The sequence below is a fragment of the Rhinolophus ferrumequinum genome, chromosome 10, assembly GCF_004115265.2.
Source record: "Rhinolophus ferrumequinum isolate MPI-CBG mRhiFer1 chromosome 10, mRhiFer1_v1.p, whole genome shotgun sequence".
Taxonomy (NCBI): domain Eukaryota; kingdom Metazoa; phylum Chordata; class Mammalia; order Chiroptera; family Rhinolophidae; genus Rhinolophus; species Rhinolophus ferrumequinum.
Genome location: NC_046293.1, coordinates 69,936,558 through 69,957,882, shown reverse-complemented (window position 1 = coordinate 69,957,882; position 21,325 = coordinate 69,936,558). Strand labels below are relative to the sequence as shown.

The 21,325-nt window shown below is 34.6% G+C and overlaps 1 protein-coding gene across 1 annotated transcript; it reads right to left on the bottom strand.

Annotated features, from left to right (window-relative positions):
- Positions 1-664: 664 nt before the first annotated feature.
- GLIPR1L2 (GLIPR1 like 2) lies at positions 665-20,488 on the bottom strand. The gene is made up of 7 exons (XM_033118585.1): positions 20,214-20,488; positions 15,287-15,532; positions 13,048-13,151; positions 5,164-5,249; positions 1,127-1,153; positions 866-1,044; positions 665-724 (listed from the first exon to the last, which is right to left on the bottom strand). Exons 1-7 carry the CDS (start codon positions 20,445-20,447, stop codon positions 665-667), a joined length of 936 nt encoding a protein of 311 aa, XP_032974476.1. The 5' UTR covers positions 20,448-20,488.
- Between the last annotated feature and the right edge of the window lie 837 nt (positions 20,489-21,325).

The window sequence follows — 21,325 nt, the reverse complement described above, 5'->3', positions numbered from 1 at the left end:
AGCAAGGCTTGAATGAAATATTGAGCATAAAGTAGAAATAATAAATTTGTCTCCTAACAATATGTACAAGTATCACTTAAACCATTCCAAACATATATACTACAAAGATAAATGATGGTATTTGATGCTTTGACATCACATGGAAAATATCACTACCATCACGATCACCACTACCAATAACTATGATCGTGATGATAAAAACAACAAAACCAAAAGTTATTAAATGGTTGTCCTGAATTTGGGATGGTCCTAAGCACCTTCCATGTGTGATCTCAATACTTGAGAAATTTATTAACTCATTTAAAAAATACTTAAAACACAAGAGATATAGACATATTTAGAAAAATGGAAATTTCTTCCTTTATCAGGATAACAGTAAAATCTTAAGATTATAGACTGTCAAATCTTTTTTAGCATTTCTATCATCACATCTTTATCTGTTCTTAGTGCCCAAGAGTTTGCCTTACAATATTTACTATAAAATACATCTTTCTTTTTTCTTTGTTTTTCAAATTTAAATTTGTTGAACAAGTATGGAAAAGAGAAGGGAATAAAAGATATTGCAATCGTGATTTGCACATATCCTTAAGAATCTCAATGTTCTTTTTATAAACTTTTTGGCCTTTTTTTGTATTATACTTTTGTCCTATGTTGGTGGTACATCTTATTCCTTTTTTTCCTCCTCCTCCTCCTTCTCTTCCTCCTCCTCCTCCTCCTCCTCCTCCTCCTCCTCTTCTTCCTCTTCCTCCTCCTCCTTTTCTTTTTCCTCGTCCTCCACTTCCTCTTCCAACTCCCCCTTTTCCATATCCTCTTCGTCCTCCTCCTCTACCTTTTCCTCCAATTTTTCTTGCTCTATTTCCATTACCTCAGGGGTAAATATCATCTTTTCTTCCAATAATATATTTGGAAAATGAGACTGCATTATCAACACAGTTGTGGCACACAGTGAAAAACATAATGCTCTCAAAAAGAAAATAAATATGCAGAGTAGATCACACACAAGTGGCCGGGGCACTTCCCATTTTGGATACCAAAATCGATAATCTGTAAATAAAGAAGCAACTGAAAGGTGGATTTCACATCAAGTAGTTAAATCATTTAAGAAATAGAGGACAACAATACATACATATGGCTTGCTCACGCTCCGCGTTGCCTAGAAAGGAAAAGAAAGTCCGTAAGGAATTACATAAAATTTCTTCTTTCTCTAGAATATAAGATAATTTTTCCAACAATGACATCATTCCCTGGGAGTTATTAGTCATCATGCTATCATCTTTGATTTCTCCCCTCCAATCAGTAGCCAGTCATAAAGTACCACGTATGTTTTCTTTTAGTAAAAATTAGCCTGGTCTGCTAGAGGGAGCATGGGAAGTATAGGAGTGTGGAGATGTGAATTCTAGTACTAATTCTGTCTCTAAATCACTGTGTGTCACCTTATATAAGTCCCTTCACGTCTGCCTTCTAAAGACTGTTCCAGTTTCAGTATTCTGGGATTCTATCACATCTCTTATTTTCATCTCCTCTCCCGACCCCCCTGCAATCATTCCAAATTAATTTTCTGAAGCTACTCACTCTCCTCCTTTAATTCTTCTTTTCAGAAGCTTTCAGTTGTTCTTTATTTCCTAGCTGTCAAAGTTACCTTCATAGCCCGGTAGTCATTGTTTCTGCTATCTAGCCCAATGCTATCATAATACTTTTCAGGAAACACGTTTTCTTTCCTCTGCTCACCTGGGCAGAGAAGGTCAGACAACCACTCCTGCATTCCACTGGGAAGGAGAGGGGGAGGGTAAATGAGTTCTCACACATCAACAGCCCACAGCCACCTGGTAACGGTATTTGTTATTACCGTTAGAGGAACTTTTAGAAATTACCCTTCAGGCACCTGGAGATGAACTCATCTTGTGTTGGGTCTTTGCAGCTATTTTAGCTTTTTGTGCTTGGTCATACTTATTACTTCATTTTTTTTTTAATGTAATGATTTTTATTTGAGAGTTCCTTTAAAAAAAATTTTACCATATAGTCTATATATTTTCTCTACTTCATTCTGTGTATGTGTATCTATTGATCGCTTAGTATGAGCGATGATGTAATTAGTATGTTTTCTTCTTTGCACCTTCATTTCTCATCACTAATTTTTATTGATTTGCATTTGGCTAAATATTTAAATACATTTAAACTTACTTACATCTCTCTTGTTTATCAGCTTTAACTAACATCTTTTGGCCTCTGGCTCTACCAGAAGAGGAAATTAAACACACTTTTCTACCTGTCTCTTCTCCTTCCACGTTGTATTAATTGTATCATTTGTATATTGCCAAAATTTATGTTTTGTTTTGTAATTATAACCTTCAGATTTGTTTTAGTGTTTTGTCTACTAATTAAGATTCAATGCTTATGAATAGTTCTTTCAGTGCAGCTTTTTGCTTTTCCATTCATCCCATCTTTCTGGTGAAAGTCATCCTCTAGGAGTTTATTGAGGAAATGCTGATGAGAACCGTGTACACAGGTTACCGCATGCTCTTGTCTACTTGCTTATACTTGAATAATAAGTTTGGCTGTACATAAGTTCTTGGTTGACCCTTTTCGCATTAAGGAGAGTGTAGGTATCACTCCACTGTCTCTTAGCTTTGACTGTTACTGTAGAGACATTTGAGATCTTGTGATTGGATTAGGTTTTGCATCCTTGGTAGGAATACCACAGAAGTGATGCTATGCTCTTCTCATTGCACATCTCAGGTGGTGCAGGGTTTTGTTCTTGATTTTTCCCATTGCCGACTATGTTCACTTTGAACACTTTATTAGGGTGGTTTCTGCCAAGTATCTCCATTGTGAAGTTACTCTTAGCCCCTTAGTAATTAAGTATTTTTATTGGGAGTTACTTTGGAACTAGGTAACTAGGTAACCAGATAACGGTTCCTTACCAAACTTTATTCACTTATTAATTTATATCAGTATGAATCATAGTTACCTATTTTATCCAATGAGTTATAATTGATTACTATTATTTTTTCCATGCTCAAACTGTCCCAGATTTGACCAGTGAGAACCCTTTAAGACAGCTCATGTGTCCTCGTGTATCCTTTTTGTTACATATCCCTCTTTGAGTACTTCCTTATTTTCAGGTATAAAAAGATATTCTGGGTTTATCTTCTATTTTCTCTGCCCCAGCCATGGAATCCAACCTTTCTGCAATGAGCCCTGGTTCCTGTTAGTGCAGACTACAATTTAGAAACCAAGATCTGTGTGGTAGTTGTACTCATTGCTTTGGGGGTGGAGGAGTCACTGCTCCAAAGTCATCTCAGAGCTAGGAAATATATGTATGTATGTATATAAATATTTATATCTATGTTTATATTTATTGAAATCCTTAAGTTCCAATCATAACATTCATGAGTGTTTTCTTCCTTCACATATTTGTGCTGCATTTTCTGACAGTGAGAAAACTAGCTACCATTATCCTTAATATATTTACTTATTTGATCAATCCCCCAGGATGCTTCCAATCTCCCATCACTGCCTCTTCTCTGTCTCCTACATGGATACCCTCCTCATCCTGCTTATGCTTTGACACTCCACACCAGGCTGGTGGAGTTGCCAGATTTAGCAAATAAAAATATAGGCGGCCTAGTTAAATTTAAATTTCAGAAAAACAACAAAAATTTTTTAGGGATATACTTATATTTTGAATGAAAATATTTTTCATTTATCTGAAATTCACATTTCACCTGGCATCCTGTATTTAGTCTGGCAACCTATAAGCTGATCCTTCACTTGGACTCCCTCCCACCCTGCTCAGACTCTGAAACCCAGCTTGGACTTCTCCAATGTGTGATTTGTCTTTACCGCACTAGGTCTCTGACCCCTCCCACATCAGGCCACTTACCCCATATTAAAGCTGTCTTCTCCTACTTTGTTCTCTAGCACCTCATGCGATGGTACCCCTAAACATGGATGCTCTTTTACCTGCTTAGGTTTCAATATCTCTTGCCAGGCCAGCCCTATGTGAATCTTCTCACTCTGCTTGGGCTCTAACAACCTGTGCCGTACCATCCCTCCAGGCCTTCCTCACCTGTTCAGATGCTGATGCTCTACGGCAGGCCTCTCCCTCCCACCCCACGCTGATGCCCTCCTCACTTTGCTTGGGCTCAGACACCACATACTGAGTCACACCTGCATGGACATATTCCTTCATCCTGATCTGTCTCTGATATCCCAAGCCTGACATCATGATTCATGGACACTGATTTGCCCCACGAGGCTGCTAACTTCCCATATAAGACCATATCCCCATGTGGACACCACCATTACCACCTTGCTTAGGCTGTCTCCCTATGTCCACTGCACTGTGTGTGGATCCTTTGTTATCCTGCTGAGGCTGTAACACATCACACCTGGCTGCCTTCTATGTGGACGCCTACCTTGTTCTGAAATACCTAATGGCCTTAGGATTGAATTTTTCAGGAAGAGAAAGAAAAGGGGAAGGGGAAGAGTAAGACTTTGCACCTTGATTCAAGTAAACCAAGGGCAGAAATGGTAGGGAGGATGCACGCCAGCAGTGGCATTATGATGAAACCGTCCACTACTTTCTTTAACACAAAAGCATAACATTCCCCTTACGTAGTGTCTGAATTTATCCCTTACCACATCTCTAAGCATCATGTATACCAGGTATAGTTATACTTTTGGATTATATGGTCTTCTGCTTGGAAAAACTAAAAGAAAAGTTTAATCAAACATATATTCGACTTTTATCTTTTGAATATTTGGAGTGGAGGGAAACTAAATATTTGCTACTTTATTTCTTTTCTATTTATAAATATTTTGGAACATCTCATCTTTCAGAGCAGTCATTCTTAAATAAGCTGCTATCTCAAGTATTAACTGTGAAGCTTTTTCAGGATATAACTTGTTCTCATTCCTTTTTTCAGACATACTGGTATGTCCTTAGGGGCAGGAATAGAGGTAAGAGTGGGTAGAAAAGGCTGTGTAGTTTAGAAAAATCTAAAGATGATACTGTTTCAACCCTCCTTTGATAATATAATAACCATTCTGATCAAAGGAACAATAATGTGACAATGAAAAACTAGTGTTCAACACTTCATTTTTCTTGTGGTCGTATGCATTATGGATTTTTTCATGTTAAAGTTATTTTCTTTATCTTACTGCATAGAAAATCTGTGCATCTGTCATATTTGCTGCATAGACTACAAATTACTCCTGGTTTATAAGGCCTTCTCGTCAGAGTCCCTCTACAAAAAAGCAGAAAACATTTAGTTAGAAAATGTCTCAAATTTTATGTTATTTAAATAATATGGTTACCCATTTTTAGTTTATAAAGGTGATTTAATTAAGAAAAAGAACTCAAGGAAGTGCTTAAATGGGAGATGCTATCTTCCCTGTCTTTTTTACCCCAGAAAACAGTCTCTTCTGAAACTAATTCCCATTTCCTTGAAACAAAGTATTATAACTTAAATATGAGTAAGTTTTAAAGCTTCTTTTGTCTATGTTTGTAGCAAAATTTTCCTTTAAAAATGGTCGTTATAGAATGTTTTATAATTAATTGCTTTCTGGTGTGCACAAATGTATAAAAAGTTCTGTAGAAGTGACATAATTAATTTTCTGAAGAGTACGCAAAATCCTGAAGTGCCTATTGTCCCAAAGACCCAGCTGCATGGATTACTTTGAGATCTACGTGAAAAATACATAATATATAAACAAGTAAATAAATTTAATGGAATTTTATAAAGTTGGTTTAATCCATTGCACAGAACGTAGAGGAAAAGAGAGAAACTTTTACATCAATTGCCCAAAGCTAAGTAAGGAAAAGAGGCCCCAAAAGAAAATATGAATTGGGAAGCTTATATAAAAGACCCGGGATAAGAAAGATAGGGAGATAGCCTGGAAAAAGATATTTTTGAGTGAGCAGTGGGTCATTAACTTTGGTCATTTAAACAGGTTTTTGCTTATGTACTCAGTGTGTATTGGAAGCTATAAAAACAAAAATTAGGCATATAAATCCCTGGAACTTTTCTTAGACTCATATCTGGCCATACCTTCCGTATATTGCCACTTATGGGACATGTGTCCAGGCCCTAGATAAGGGCATGTTGCCTGGATGGCCTCATGGGTAACTATACCCATGTTGATGTAAAAATAATTTTGTAATAGAAAAATGATGTGGCCATGATGAATATAGATATTTAGTAATATCTATTTAAATTAAAGATACACATGGCCTTTGACCTAGTAATTCCATGACTATGAAATCATATTACAGGTAGTAACTCATGTGAGAGTTACATATCTACCTGGATAATCAAGGCTTGCAACAAAAATAACAAAATAGCCTAAATGTCCATAAAAAGAAAAGTATTGTTTAAATAAATGTTCACACATCCATTAAAAAAAAATAACACTGGGAAAATCTTAAAAAGAATCTGGAAAATCTTTGTGTATGGAAATGGAAAGACTTCTAATCATATCATTAAGTAAAACAATTAAGGAATACCACAGGAAATATAGTGTGCTCCTATTTGAATTATGAACACACATACACAGATTGATATGCTTTTATATATGCACAGAATATATCTTTTAGGATAAAACATTAGGGATGGTAATCTGAAGACAGAGATGTAAACATTACTTTCTCCTTGGTACCTTTGAATTTTCTTTCATGAATATGTATCAAGTATTAAACATATTTTTAAAAAATGAACTAAAATTATAACCCATAGAAAACAACAATAAAGAGGCTGTGTATCATATGAGATCTAAACCCCAGAAAAAATTGTAATCTGAGGAAAATATATAACTGTAAATTTCTTCAACATTAATTAGGATTAAAGATAAAGGAATGTTGTATATCTTAAAAAAAAACAGCCACAGTATAACAGCTCCTTTCCCTAAAAAATACTTGGAACATTGAATGACTCAAAATAATAAAATAGAAAAGAAAGGAATGAGAAAGGATAAATAAATCTACAATCTTTTCTTTTGAAAAAATCAATATAATAGATTAAACCCTCGTGAGGCCCATTAAACAAGAAAGGTTGAAAAATATTCACTATTAAGAATTTTTCTACATTTTCTCTTCTTATAATTCTCTCCTTGTACCTTTTTCCAGAGAGAACTTGCTCTTTCAATTCTTACCCCATCACTTATATGTTCTAATATATTCTATCACTCTTTATTTATTGATGGCTTTCTTTAGCTTATAAAAATGAATTAGTAACCAAAGCTATAAATAATCGCTTTCACTCTACACATCTACCCCATTTCTTCTCTTTATTGCCAAACATTTATATAGGGTATTCTAAATTGGAATTATTTTTCAAACTGCAAGTTATGAGCTATTAAATGCGTTATGAAATCAGATTTAGTGCTTCACAACTAACCTTTTAAAATATGAGATCGATTAGAATGTTATATTTAACTTGGAATGAAATATTATTTAATATAACATGTTTTTATTTTATCGTACATAGTAAGGCTACATATTTTTTGTAAAGTTTTTCTTTCAGTTATGTACTACGTTTCATAATTTTAAGATACCATTTTTTTCATATTTCAATATCTCTGAAATCAAGATACATGTTAATATTGATGGTGTCTTAAAATCACAGTTGGCCAGGCAGTGAATGTCATATGGTTGTCACTGTTCATTTGTGAACTTGTCATAGCTCTTCATATTGTCGTCACTTCAAATGAATCACATACAGTGTTTGCATTTTGTGTATTTAAATTGCTATTCAAAATGTCTAAATGATTATGATATATCATTGAATCATAAATTACTGTGCATCCAGGAAAGCATGGAAAGAGAACAACCTCACATACAATGAGAACAGACTGATGAGAAAGCAAGTCTAAATGTTATTTTAAAAATCTGCCAGCCCAGTTCTAGTTTTCCCCTTACCTGACTAGCCTCTCTTTATACTTCTTTGCTGTCTCCCTTGCCCGAAGTTGAAATATTTTAGTGATGTAGGGCTTAGTCCTTAAGGATCTTCTGTTCTGTTTTCCATACTTACATTCTCACAAGGTAATTTCATTCAGGACTCAGTCCTGCTCCAGGGCCTTTAGATCTGCCTTTCCCACTACTAGTGAGAAACCTGTCCCAGAACTTCATCTGACTATGAGTCGCTGCTCATTTGTATTTACATTTCCCACATATATTTTCCCACTTAATGTGTCAGAAACAGAACACTTGATCTACCCTCAAGTTCTGCTCCTCTGTAACTCGTCCTTATCTGATAAAATGGAATTACCATTCATCCAGTTGCTCAGACTGAGGACAGGCATCACACTTGATTATTCTATTCCATTCACCCCTAAAGAAAAATCTATTGGTAGGTATTATTGGCTCCACTTTCCAACGATATCCCAACTCTGACCTTTCCTTGCCATTTCCGTGCTATGGCAGGCAGAATTCATGTCCTAGTCCATGGGCGTTGGCAGTAGTAGAGGAGAGCTTTTCTCCATGTAGTCATTCAGAGGCACTGGCCCATGTCACCTTGTGGTTCTGCCACCCTCTGCATCGTACCCTGTACAGAGTCTCTGTATCCAGCTAGTAGAGGAAGGAAGACCAAGAGTGGTATGGATCATGTAGGAAGTTTTTAAAGTCTGGGCCTGAAGTGACCTACATTCCATTGGCCAAAGCTCAGTCACATGGCACTATGCAACTTCTAGGAAGGCTGGGATATATATTCTAGCTGCTTTTCATGAAGTTAAGAGAATGGCACCACCTGCCATACTGTGTTTTCAAACTATTAAAGAAAATTTTCTTTACTAAGTAATTTTGGACATTATGATTCACTTCCTTTAAGGGTCCCGCCTTAGATTCAAATCATTTTCGTCAATCCTAGATCTCTTGCTTTCCCCTTTGGCCTCTTTTCCCTCAAATATACATCTTAAGTCATATTAAGAAGTTCAAGACTAATCTAATCAATACTGTTTTATTTTGCTTAGAAATATATGTCTTCACCTCTGAGGTTGATTCCACATAAAGAGCAATCAAGCTGCCTTATGTGTGTAACCTTTTGTATCTTTGAAATTGAAAAATAACCACTGGAAAATGATATATGTAAATATTCTTTCAGTACCCTTTTTCTGATACATTATAAACTATCTTTTTTATTTTATTTATTTATTTATTTACTTTTTAATTTATTGGGATGGCAATTGTTAGTAAAATTACATAGATTTCAGGTGTACAATTCTGTATCACATCATCTATAAATCCCATTGTGTGTTCACCACCTGGAGTCAGTTCTGCTTCCATCACCATATATTTGATCCCCTTTACCCTCATCTCCCACCCCCCACCCCCCTTACCTTCTGGTAACCACTAAATTAAGTTCCCCAGATAAACTATCTTAATCTTTACATGGGTATCTTTATAGATTAGAAATATTTTCTTTTCTTTGATTATTTCTGCTCCATTTATTTTTCTCTGTTCTTTAGGAGCACCCATTTATATTTATAGATTTATCTGTCCTATATATTTCCTCCCCTTTTTTCATATATATTTTGATTTCTATTCTCCATCTTTGTGTTCTGAGAGAAATTTTCAGTGTTGTCATTGACCCATATTTTCTCTATGGCCAAATCTGTCTTATTTTTCAATTCTGTATTAGTTTCCTGTGGCTACTTTAACAAGTTACCACAACCGGGGTAGTTTAAAACAACAGAAATTTATTGTCTTTGTTTTGGGGACCTGAAGTCCAAAGTCAAGGTATTGGCAATATTATGCTTCCTCCAAAGGCTCAGAGAACTTTTTGACTCTTCCAGCTTCTGGTGGCCTCAGGAGTTCCTTGGTTTGTAGATATATCGCTCCAACCTCTTTCTCCGCGTGTGTCCTCCTCTTCTGTGTATCTAGTGATGAATCTCCCTCCGCCTCTCTCACGAGGATACATATAATTGCATTTAGGGCCCAGCCAAATAATCCAGGATAAACTCTTCTCAAGATCCTCATCTTAATCCAGTTTTTTGCCATGTAAGTTAATATTCACAGGTTCTGTGAATTAGGACCTGGATATATCTTTTGGGGGGGCCACTATTCTGCCCACCACACATTCTAATTTTTAATTTGGCTCTCTTATGTTCATTTCTACTCAGTGTTTCATAATACTGTGATGGATTTATTTTTCCACCAACTCTTATTAAGAAAAATAGCTATGACTGACTATTTGGAGTATATATCAAATAAAACTTAGATTAAGTTGACTAATATATGTTCCAACCTAAATCCTTCACAAGTAGACTTGCACAATATTTGTATCAAAGGACATGTGGTTGATAGAAATTTCAAGACAAAGAAGCCTATGAGACAGGTAGGTGAAAAGAAGAGTAACTCTAACAACCAGTAGCTTCATCTTATCACTATAGCTATGAGATACCCCTGCGTTCACTACTGTTGTTAAGGTAACCAAATACTTGCGCTTAACAAATGGAATTGTCATCTCTTCTTCCTCATTTTTTATTTTTCATTGTTTCAGGAGTATTTCATGAAGTTAATCACTTTGGGTATCTTGACTCAAGTTATTCACTTGGCTTCCAAGTATTCTTACCAGCATTGTTTTGGTTAATCTCTTATCCTTTAGCCTCTCTTCTTTTTCCTTTGCTAGCTCATTTGCCTGAGTTGAAATATTGTAGCGCTCTATGACTTAGTTCCTAAATTAAGTTTCCGTACTCACGCTCTCAAAAAGTGATCTCATTCAGAACTGTGACTTGTTTCTACCACAGGGCACTTATATTATCAGTTCTCTCTACTTGGAAACTTATCTCAGACCTCCATATAGCTAGTTTTTTTTCATGATTAATTTACATTTCCCACATTTATATTTCTACCTAATGAGTTCAAACATAAAACACATATCCTGATCTTCCTTGAGTTAATGGTTATCATCATTTTGGAAGGTAGTTACTTCCTATTGTAGGAAGGTATTCAGGTATAGGGTAAATAATCTCATCGTAAGAAAGAATTTAAATTTCATATGGATAGCTTGACTAGAAGACTTTTTTTTTTTAATTAGTTTCAGGTGTACAAAACAATGTAATAGTTAGACATTTATATCCCTCACAAAGTGATAAACCCCTTCTCCCAATATGTCTGATATTGTATATAGCTGTTATAATTCCATTGACTCTATTCCCTATGCTGTACTCTACATTCTGTGACTACATATATATATATATATATTATAGTTAAATTATATATATTAAATTATAGTTGACATTCAGTTATTTTAGCTTCAGCTTCAGGTGTATACTGCAGTGGTCAGGCATCTACACTGTCCATGAAGTGGTCTCCCTAATAAGACAGGTGTCCATCGGATACCCTACAAAATCTTTACAACGTTATTGATTATATTCTCCAAACTGTCTTTTGTATCCCCGTGGCAATTTGTGGTCACCAATTTGTGCTTTCTAATCCCCTCACCTTCTCCCTCATCCCCACCCAGCTCCCATTTAGCAATCCTCAGTTTTTCCTCTGTATCTCTTGAGACCATTTCTGAGTAGTTTGCTCATTTATTCTATTCTTTAGATTCCACATATAAGTGAGATCATATGGTATTTGTCTTTCTCAGTCTGACTTATTTCATTTAGCATAATCTTCTATAGGTCCATCCATATCATTGCAAATGGTAAGATTTCATTCTTCTTTATGGCTGCGTAATACTCCATTGTATAAATATGCCACAGTTTCTTAATCCTGTCGTCTACTGATGGACATTTTAGTTTTCTATATCTTGGTTATTGTGAATAGCACTGCAATAAACATAGTTTGCATATATTTTTTGAATTAGCAGTTTGGATTTCTCTGGATAGATACCTAAGAGTGGAATTGCTGGGTCATAAGGTAATTCCATTTCCAGTTTTTTGAGATACCTCCATAAAGATTTCCATAGTGGCTGCACCAATCTGCAATCCCATCAACAGTGCACGAGGGTTCCCTTTTCTCCACATCCTCACCAGCACTGGTTGTTTGTTGATTTATTGATGATAGCCATTCTGACTGGAGTGAGGTGGTATCTCATTGTGGCTTTTATTTGCATTTCTCTAATGATTAGTGAGGTTGAGCATTTTTCATATGTCTGTTGGTTATCTGTATGTCCTTTTTAGAAAATTGTCTTTTCATGTCCTCTGGCCATTATTTAATTGGGTTGTTTGTTTTTTTGGTGTTGAGTTGAATGAGTTTTTTATAAATTTTGGATATTAGCCCTTTATCAGATGTATCATTGACAAATGTCTTCTCCCATTCAGTAGGATGCCTTTTTGTTTTATTGGTGGTTTCCTTTGCTGTGAAAAAACTTTTTAGTTTGATGTAATCCTACGTTTATTTTTTCTCTTACTTCCCTTGCCCAAGGGGATATATCAGTAAAAATATTACTAAGGGTAATGTCTGCAAATTTACTTCCTATATTTTCTTTGAGGAGTTTTGTGGTTTCAGATCTTACATTTAAATCTTTAATCCATTTTGAGTTTATTCTCGACTAGAAGACTTCTAAAGTACTCTTTTTCCTCTGAGATACTATGATTCCTTATATGTATGCAAATGAGATTTGCCCCAATTATTAATTCAACCTCCAAAGAATAGTCAATTAAAAGTGTTCTTCATGTTACAAAATTGATGTACTCCTGAAATAATTCGTACAACATACATTTTAACACATTTAACCTTATTTTCCTTTGACTTTTATTGTCAATATAGGAATAAACTATTTTGGAAAATCATTTAAAGTCTATGCTAATTAGATATTAGTCTATGCTAAGGATAGATATTATGAAATAATACCAAAGTTAAAAATTCCTTTTTAGGAAGTAATACTTGGCTAGTCTATACATAATATCAATATGCCCAAATTATGATTTATTTCATTATGGAATTGAAAATATTTTAATATAAAATCTTTAATTAATCTTATATTTAATTATTTTATACTTCACAAAGACATTTATAAGAATATATTGAAAGTTAGGAAAACTTAACCTTAAAAAAATTCCCCATTTATTTTTATATTCTTTTTAAAATTTGAAGTAACTTACCCTGGTGCATAGTTGCATATGAAAATTGCTGCATGTTTAATATCTCCAATTTTTGAACATGGAGTAACAGCGCAACCAACTTTGTAAGAGTTGTCCCAAACGAGCTAAAATAAAATATTAAAGGAAAACATGAAATTTAATTCTAAACATTTATTCTGTCATATTATAAATAATAATATATTCAATTCATACAGAACTTTTAATTAAACAATTCAAGAAATATGAACTATTCTTCATTTGGATGCAGGTAGAGAATTATGATGGGTTTAGGGAAGCATTTCCAATACTGTATTTAGAGAAGCACTTTAATAGGTTCTACCAATACTGTAGATAAAGATTTTGAGAAACTCTGAATCAGATTAATGTGTTAGAGCCAAAGGAAGGCCTACCTGCTGAATCGATTTTCAACCTCTTTTTGAATCTAAGAGTTCTAAGTTATTGGCATAGAGGAAGAAGAAAAGAAAGGAGAAAAGGTTTGGAAGAATGGAAGTTGTGAATAGAAGGGAGAAAAAGGAAGACACTAAGATTATAGAAGGGAAGGAAAAGCAATACAAGAGTAAGGAGTAATTGAATGCTGTTAATGTTTCTCTTTTCTTTTGTTGAAGAAATTCCATTATAAAATGGAGTCTGGGGTCATTATAAAATGGAATCATTTAAAAAATTAATAAGATAGGTAGTTCTTATAAAAGGAAAAACATCTTAAATTGGAGTAAAAATATGAGAGTAATTAAAGACATTCTAGAAATTCTCTGTATGACTTTAGTATTTCTAACACTTTCAAGTTAAAAAAAGGACTTGCTTTGTTTTGTTAACCTCTGTGTGAGAGAGAGGAACCATTTCTGTTTTCTTTTTCTCTTTATCTCAAAACTTAGTGGTTTAAAAGTATGATTTTTAAAGAAATAGAGTGATGCATTAAGAGACGAGAGAATAGAATGTCTGCAATCGTTAGAGTTAGTCAGGTCAAAAGCAGGAGACAAAAATGTCTAAGATACTAGAATTAAGGAGTAAGAAATTCAGAGGAATAGGTCAGGGAGTAGACTTGGTTAGTTTTATTGAGAGTATTGAAGTAATATTAAGGAGTCTAGCTTTTATATGAATAAGACCATAGAGAACCACTAAAACTTTCTAGAATAATAAAGATCAAATATTTTTTGAAACATGATTCATTTGATGAAACAGAAAGACGTAAGTTCAGCATGAAAAAATTCCAAGACCTTAATTTCTACATAAAACATGACATCAGAGTCTACTGATTGAAAAATAATCATATTTTAAATCAGCTTGGAAGTTTATTCAATTATTTCCTGCTACAAATATTTATTGAATACCTAAATAATGTCATGTTGTTTTGAGAATATGCAGATAAGAAGACAAAGCCCCTGCCCTTAGTGTAATATCATATCATATTTTTACTCCAATTTAAGATGTTTTTCCTTTTATAAGAACCAGCTAGCTATCTTATTAATTTTTTAAATGACTCCATTTTATAATGACCCCAGACTCCATTTTATAATGGAATTTCTTCAACTAAAGAAAAGAGAAACATTAACAGCATTCAATTACTCCTTACTCTTGTATTGCTTTTCCTTCCCTTCTATAATCTTAGTGTCTTCCTTTTTCTCCCTTCTATTCACAACTTCCATTCTTCCAAACCTTTTCTCCTTTCTTTTCTTCTTCCTCTATGCCAATAACTTAGAGTATAAAACAATGTGATGTGTGAAATAATATTAATATATGTATGTACAGGAAATAACAAGTGGTTCAGTATTCTTGGACTATAAAGTGTAATGGTGGATTGTTAGACATGAGGAAGGGTAATGATACTATTAATTTGCACTTTAAATGTTTTAATCAATCAGTTATACAGTAATATGTGTACTGATCTATGCAAAAATATCAACTCTATACTTATGTTTATAATCAACAATTGAAAAAAGAATTTTTATGTGCTGTTTCTTACTTCCTTTTCCAGTGTGTATTGTTTTTAGAGAAGCACTTTTCATCTTTGAATCTGGAGATCAGAGTTCCTTTATTTAAGGGAATGTTTTAATTGTATGGCTCACATAAGAGATGGAATTATACACATTTTGAAGATCTAGGACTGATAAGAATTTTGATTCTATTAGAAGTAATAATTTTACCATTTGAGTTTATTTATAAAATTGAAACATTATCAATAACAACTTAATAACAAAGCAATTAAGTAGTTTATTAAATTAATAATATAAAAATTAGATACCTGTATATAATTAGAACAGTTACCGGAGCAATGGTCATTTTCAAAATTGTAGTTTTTCCTCTCTGCATACCAACTTCTGATAGCAATACTTGCAGTAAATTCATTTTCAGGGCCGACCCACATATTTTCACCAATACCATTAAATTTAGGATGGGCCATTTTTTCTTCTTCTAAATGAGTATTACGCTTAAACACACATTTTTTCCCCCATGCTCTAGCAGTCCGTGACAAAGCTACATCCCAAGTCTGGAAAAAAAATGCAAAAAGCAAAGAAAACAAAATAATAATGATAAGGTTTCTCTGTGCCCTAAATTATTTTTCTTGAGTTCTCATAGATTTAAGGAAAACAATTTTACATAGTAATACAATCATTTAAAATATTCATCTAAGAACTATTTATTGAGCACTGAATTTATGCAAATTATTGTATTGTGAAGAATAAAATATGAATTCAGGCATAAATTTTTTTCCTCCAGTTGCTTACTGTTAGGATAACAACTCGGGATATTATACATATATATAAAATTTTAACACACAATGGTAGTTAGTAAATGTTATAAAAGAGGCATATTTAAAGTTTTATGGATATTCCCAGAAATGTGAGAAAATTTCACAAGATGCTGCTACCTGGTTAGCTATCTGGAAATATCCAGAAATGTGTACTTTTATCATTATTTAGAGGCTCTTTAAGTTCATTATATAGTTTAGGACAAGAACAATAACAACACATAGTAAAATCAACAAAATAGCGGTAAAATCAAAACGCTAAGTACATGTGTTACGGTGTATCCGAAAGTAAACATTTCTGAAAACTAATGCTAAGATTTCCTTAGAGTTTTTTGAATTAATGTCATAGATTATACATATATACGATATAGAAAATAAACAAATCAGGCCTTTAGAATACCTCCTCCCGCAACTATTTCCCTCCCCAAAGGTAACCATTGTTTAAGAAAATCGCTCTGTATATATTTCTTTATCTCTATATACACACATTCATATATAAGATACAAATGGATGTTTTAAATGAGTATTTTGTGATTTTTTTTTTCCCCTTGCACTCTTGTAATCATACCATTCACAATATTATTGGCCTGCAACTGCAGTTTTAACTTAGGTTGTTCCATATTAGCACAACTAGATCTGCCTAATTTTTACAATCTCTACATGGTATTCCTTAGTATAGATAGAACATAATAAATGTCACCACTCTACTATTAGTGGCCCTTAAGATTGTTTCTCATTTGCAAACAATGTTACATGGACCATCCTTCTACATTATGCCTTATTTTGCATATTGTTTACACACCAGGTGCTTACTATAGGTACTTACTATGTACTAGTCACTATTCTGTTTTTTTATGCATTATTTCACTCAATGTTCAAAATAATCTTTATGAGGTATGCATTATTATTAATTTTTCTGTTCCACAAAGGAAGTAACAAAAATGCAAACAAGTTAAATAGTTTAGTGTTACCCACTTATAGGCAGTAAATTGTGAAGCCTAAATTTAAACCCAGGAAGTCTAACTCTCAATTCCAAGTTCTTTACTTCATTGTTTCCCATGATGATGTGCAAGTAAGTTATGATATCACAAATTCCTTTGCTCACGAATAAAATTACAATTGAAAAAAGGCTAAATTTTCTTTTTTTTAATTATATAATACAGTGTTATCAGCTACAGTCACTACACTTTGACCAACCTCTTCCTATTTCTCCTACCTCCAGCCCTGGAAACTACTTTTCTACTCTTGGTTTCTGTGACATATATTTTTTTTTTTTTGGTTAGATTACACATATAAATGACACCATGCAGCTTTTGTCTTTCTTTGACTGGCTTATTTCACTTAGTATAATGACCTCAAGGTCCATCTAATTTGTTTCAAATGGCAGGATTTCCTTCTTTCTCACGGCTGAATAATATTCCATTGTATATATACTCTACTTCTTTATCCATTCATTCATTGATGGACACTTAGATTGTTTCCATATCTTGGCTATTGTAAATAATGCTGCAATGAACATGGGAGTACAGGTATTTCTTTGATATCCTGTTTTCCTTTGGATATATACCCAGAAGTGGAATTGTTGGGTCATATGATAGTTCTATTTTTAATTTTTTGAGGACCCTACATACTATTTTGTTTTGTTTTGGGTGGCAAAACTATGCTCAACAACTAAATTTGTTTTGCCAGTATTTTATTGAACAGAGGTTCATTACAGGAATTACAATAATTTCATAAGCCTATAGTTACAGGATGCCTCTTAATAAGCCAATAAAAAATAACATACTCCAAAGCAATGATAGTTTAATTATACTATTGTTCCAGGCAAGGGGAGACGAAGGCAATAAAGTCCAAATTTAGTTGAGGCGTACCTTTTACGAGCTGGGACTCAGGAAAGACAGCTTTAGAGTTGATGTCCAGCTGCCAGCAAAAAAGAAAAAGCCATTTGTTGGTAGAGCACATTGCTAGGGAATGATGGCAGTGGTGTTGGTAGGCAAGCTGATTTCCTTCATGGAACTGCTGCACTGCTTTGGCCACTGCCAGTAAAAGAGCAGCCTTTATTATGGTACGAGCTCATGCCCCAAGGTCTCCAAAGAGCTATTTAGGTCAACAGAGTGGCCCTGACCAGACCAAAACTCTTGAATAGTCCTCTCAAACTCTCAGTATTTATAGTCTAAACGTTCCCTTGCCATAGTTGCTTCTTCAGATGTTTTTTTATTGATAAGCCCCCAGCAATGTCTCTCAGCAGCGGAGCTCCTAAGTGCTTATTAACAACAGATGAGATGATGACATCCTGACACGTCTTACCTCACTTTTATGTCAATACAACTTTGAAAAACAGCTTCATTTTTGTCATATACAAATGGATTTGAAATCATATCAAACCAATATACATGTTTCCCATAGAGGCTGAACCAATATACGTTCCTACTAACAGTGCAAGGAACTGTTGGTCCTTTTTCTCCATACACTTGCCAACGCTTACCTCTTGTCTTTTGGATGATAGTCATTTTAACAGGTGTGAGGTGATATCTCATTGTGGTTTTGATTTGCATTTCCCTGATGATTGGTCATATTAAGAGCCTTTCATGTAATTGTTGGCTAAAACTATAAAATTCTTAGAGAAAACAAAGGGGAAAAGCTTCATGACATTAGGTTTCACAATTATTTCTTCGATATATCTCCAAAAGCATAGGCAATACGATAAAAAATAGATAAATTAGACTTCATCAAAATTAAAAACTTTTCTGCCTCAAAGGATACTATCAACACAATGAAAAGGAAACCTATGGAACAAGAGAAAACATTTACAAATCATATATCTGATAAGGGATTAATATCCAGAATGTATAAATAATTCCTTCAATGAACAACAGGAAAACCTGACCAAACATTGAGCAAAGGAGTTGAATAGACATTTCTCAAAAGAAGATATACAAATGGCCAATAAACACCTGAAAAGATGCTCGACATAATTATACTTTAGGGAAATGCAAATCAAAACCATAATGACATATCACTTCATACCCTTTAAGATGGACATATATATATATATATATATATATTATATAACAGAAAATAACAAGTATTGGAAAGGATGTGGAGAAGTTACAACCCTCATGTACTCCTTGTGGGAATGTAAAATGGTGCAGCCGCTATGGGACACAGAATAGCAGTTCTTGAAAAAATTAAACATAGAATTTCCGTATGTTCCAGCGTTTCCAGTTCTGGGTATATATCCAATAGAAGTGAGGGCAGGGAATCAAACAGATATTTGTACCCACGCCCATGTTCATAGCAGTATTATTCATAGTACCCAAAAGGTGAAAGCAACCTACGTGTCCATCGACAGATGAATGGATAAACAAAATGTGGTATATACACAAAATGTAGTATTATTCAGCCTTAAAAACGATGGAAATTCTGACACGCTGCTGCAACATAGATGAACCTTGAAAACATTATGCTAAGTGCATTAAGTCAGTCACAAAGAGAAATACTGTATGATTGCTATATGAAGTTTTTCGAGCAGTCAAATTCATCTAGACGGACAGCAGAATGAATGGTTTTCCAGAAACTGGGAGAAGGGTATGGGGAGTTAGTGTTTAATGGGTACAGAGTTTCAACTGGGGAAGATGAAAATGTTCTGGAGATAAATGGTGGTTATGGTTGTGCAACAATGTGAATGTGCCTCATGCCATAAAACTGTACATTTAAAGATGGTTAAAATGTTAAATTTTATGTTGTGCGTATTTTACGACAGTAAAGAAAACAATAAATTTTTGAGTTTAATAACAAAGGTAGAACAAAAATACTAGATGACAACAACAGCATGGGCACGGGCAGGGAACATTCAGAATTTGTGTTGTAAGATCTTTTTTATATTTGGAAGGAGGCCATAGATGTTGATTAACTTTAGACTTTGTAAAGTTATACGTATATTAAAATGTTAAGAATAACCAGTAAAAAATAAAAATACAATATATGATTTTCAAACCTGTCAAGGAAAAGTTCTAAGAAGTCTGTACTATTATGATAGACTATCTATTTATAGTTACTATTTACATCCTAGCAAAGCATGGTAAAATACACACCAACTTTTAGCAAGAAGAGAAGGGTAAACGTTTAGGTTGGGGCTTTAAACTGTACTCAATACAGTATTCCTTTAAAAATATTCATATATATTCTACACACCCTAGTCCCAGCCCTGTGCAAAATCTTGGTAGTAAGTGTTAGAGTGACAGTGGTTTTAATTTCTTGAGTGTATAAACTTGACGTGTACGTAGTTTTAAACCCAAACTGAAAGTGCGGCTCCTCGCAATCCTTAAGCCTCAGAGCAGTGGCCCAGACTTTGTCAGACAGAGGGAGTGCATCGTGACAAGGGTTGTTGGAGGTTCGGCCAACCGCCTCTGGGCCTCACCATGAAGCGCAAGTTAGCCCCTGTGGGCGTGACGTTGCCTCGGAGCTCATTGTGGAGGTTCACGTACTCATTGATAAATCTTACGTCCTCTTCGTGTGGCAAAAATTTCTTGCTCAAACCGGATGCCAGCAGTAGTAGCCAGAGCTCACAGAGCCACAGCTTCGAAACACACGCTCGCGTCGGCGGGAGCGATGGGACGTACCAGTCACGGGCAAAGATCCCTGGAGCCTCCATTGTTCACCGGTGGCAGCTAGGCCAGTGCGCACGCGCCGGCCCGCCTCCGTGACCTGCCAATCTACGGGAAGCCCTGCCCCGCCTGGCTCGGAGCGGAGGGGAAAGCCTGAGCGGAAGCCAGGACTTCCGGGTGGGGAAAGCTCCTCGCTGTTGGCTTCACTCATCAGAGAGGCTTGGGTGCAGTTTGTATACAAAATGAAAATATTTTATATATTTCTCGTGAATTAAAACGTTGACCACGAAGTGGAAAAAAATTAAAGAGTGGCTTGGGTTAAATGAGTGCAGGCTTGTCACTTTAATTAATGTAGCTAGATATTATCCAGAGTTGATTTCTGACGCAAAATGATGCCATCGTTGATTAATAAGCCATCTGTACAGTAAATGCCAGTGGCTGAGTAATTCACATGTCTGGGGAATCTTCTAACTATGTAAGGGTAAACGATCATTCTTCTGTCATATTGATGAAAATTCAGTTATTTTTTTCTTACCTGTTGAATTGGGAATTTAACGCAGGATGTACCTTTTCTTTTCCTTATTGACAGAAAAATATCCTCTTTAATTTAAGGAGGACTTCCTCATTGAGATTTTCTCTCTGTTTTAATGACCCTTTGTGGGAAAACACAAAATAAATGGAAGTTTTGAAAGCCCAGCATTTAGGGGGTAAACGAGGGATCATCAAATTCTCATAAGGTTAAAATATTTTCATCTCTTCTCTAACTAGCACTTTATAGACAACGTGGAATATTAATATTATTCTGTGTCAAATTGTCTAGTCCACAGTAGGTAAGAACTTATTGTTTTCATTTCTTCTTTCAGACAAAAATGGCTAGTGTCCTAGCAAGTTTTGGCCTGGGCTTTTACCTCCAAACATCTTGCTT

Excerpts from the sequence above, each read along its gene's own strand:
- GLIPR1L2 (XM_033118585.1), bottom strand. The coding sequence starts at position 20,447 with ATGGAGGCTCCAGGGATCTTTGCCCGTGACTGGTACGTCCCATCGCTC. Across the intron at positions 5,250-13,047 it reads ATATGCAACTATGCACCAGG|AGGGACTCTGACGAGAAGGC; the intron begins GTAAGTTACTTC and ends GCTTTTTTGTAG. Across the intron at positions 1,045-1,126 it reads GGAGCGTGAGCAAGCCATAT|ATTATCGATTTTGGTATCCA; the intron begins GTATGTATTGTT and ends CTTTATTTACAG.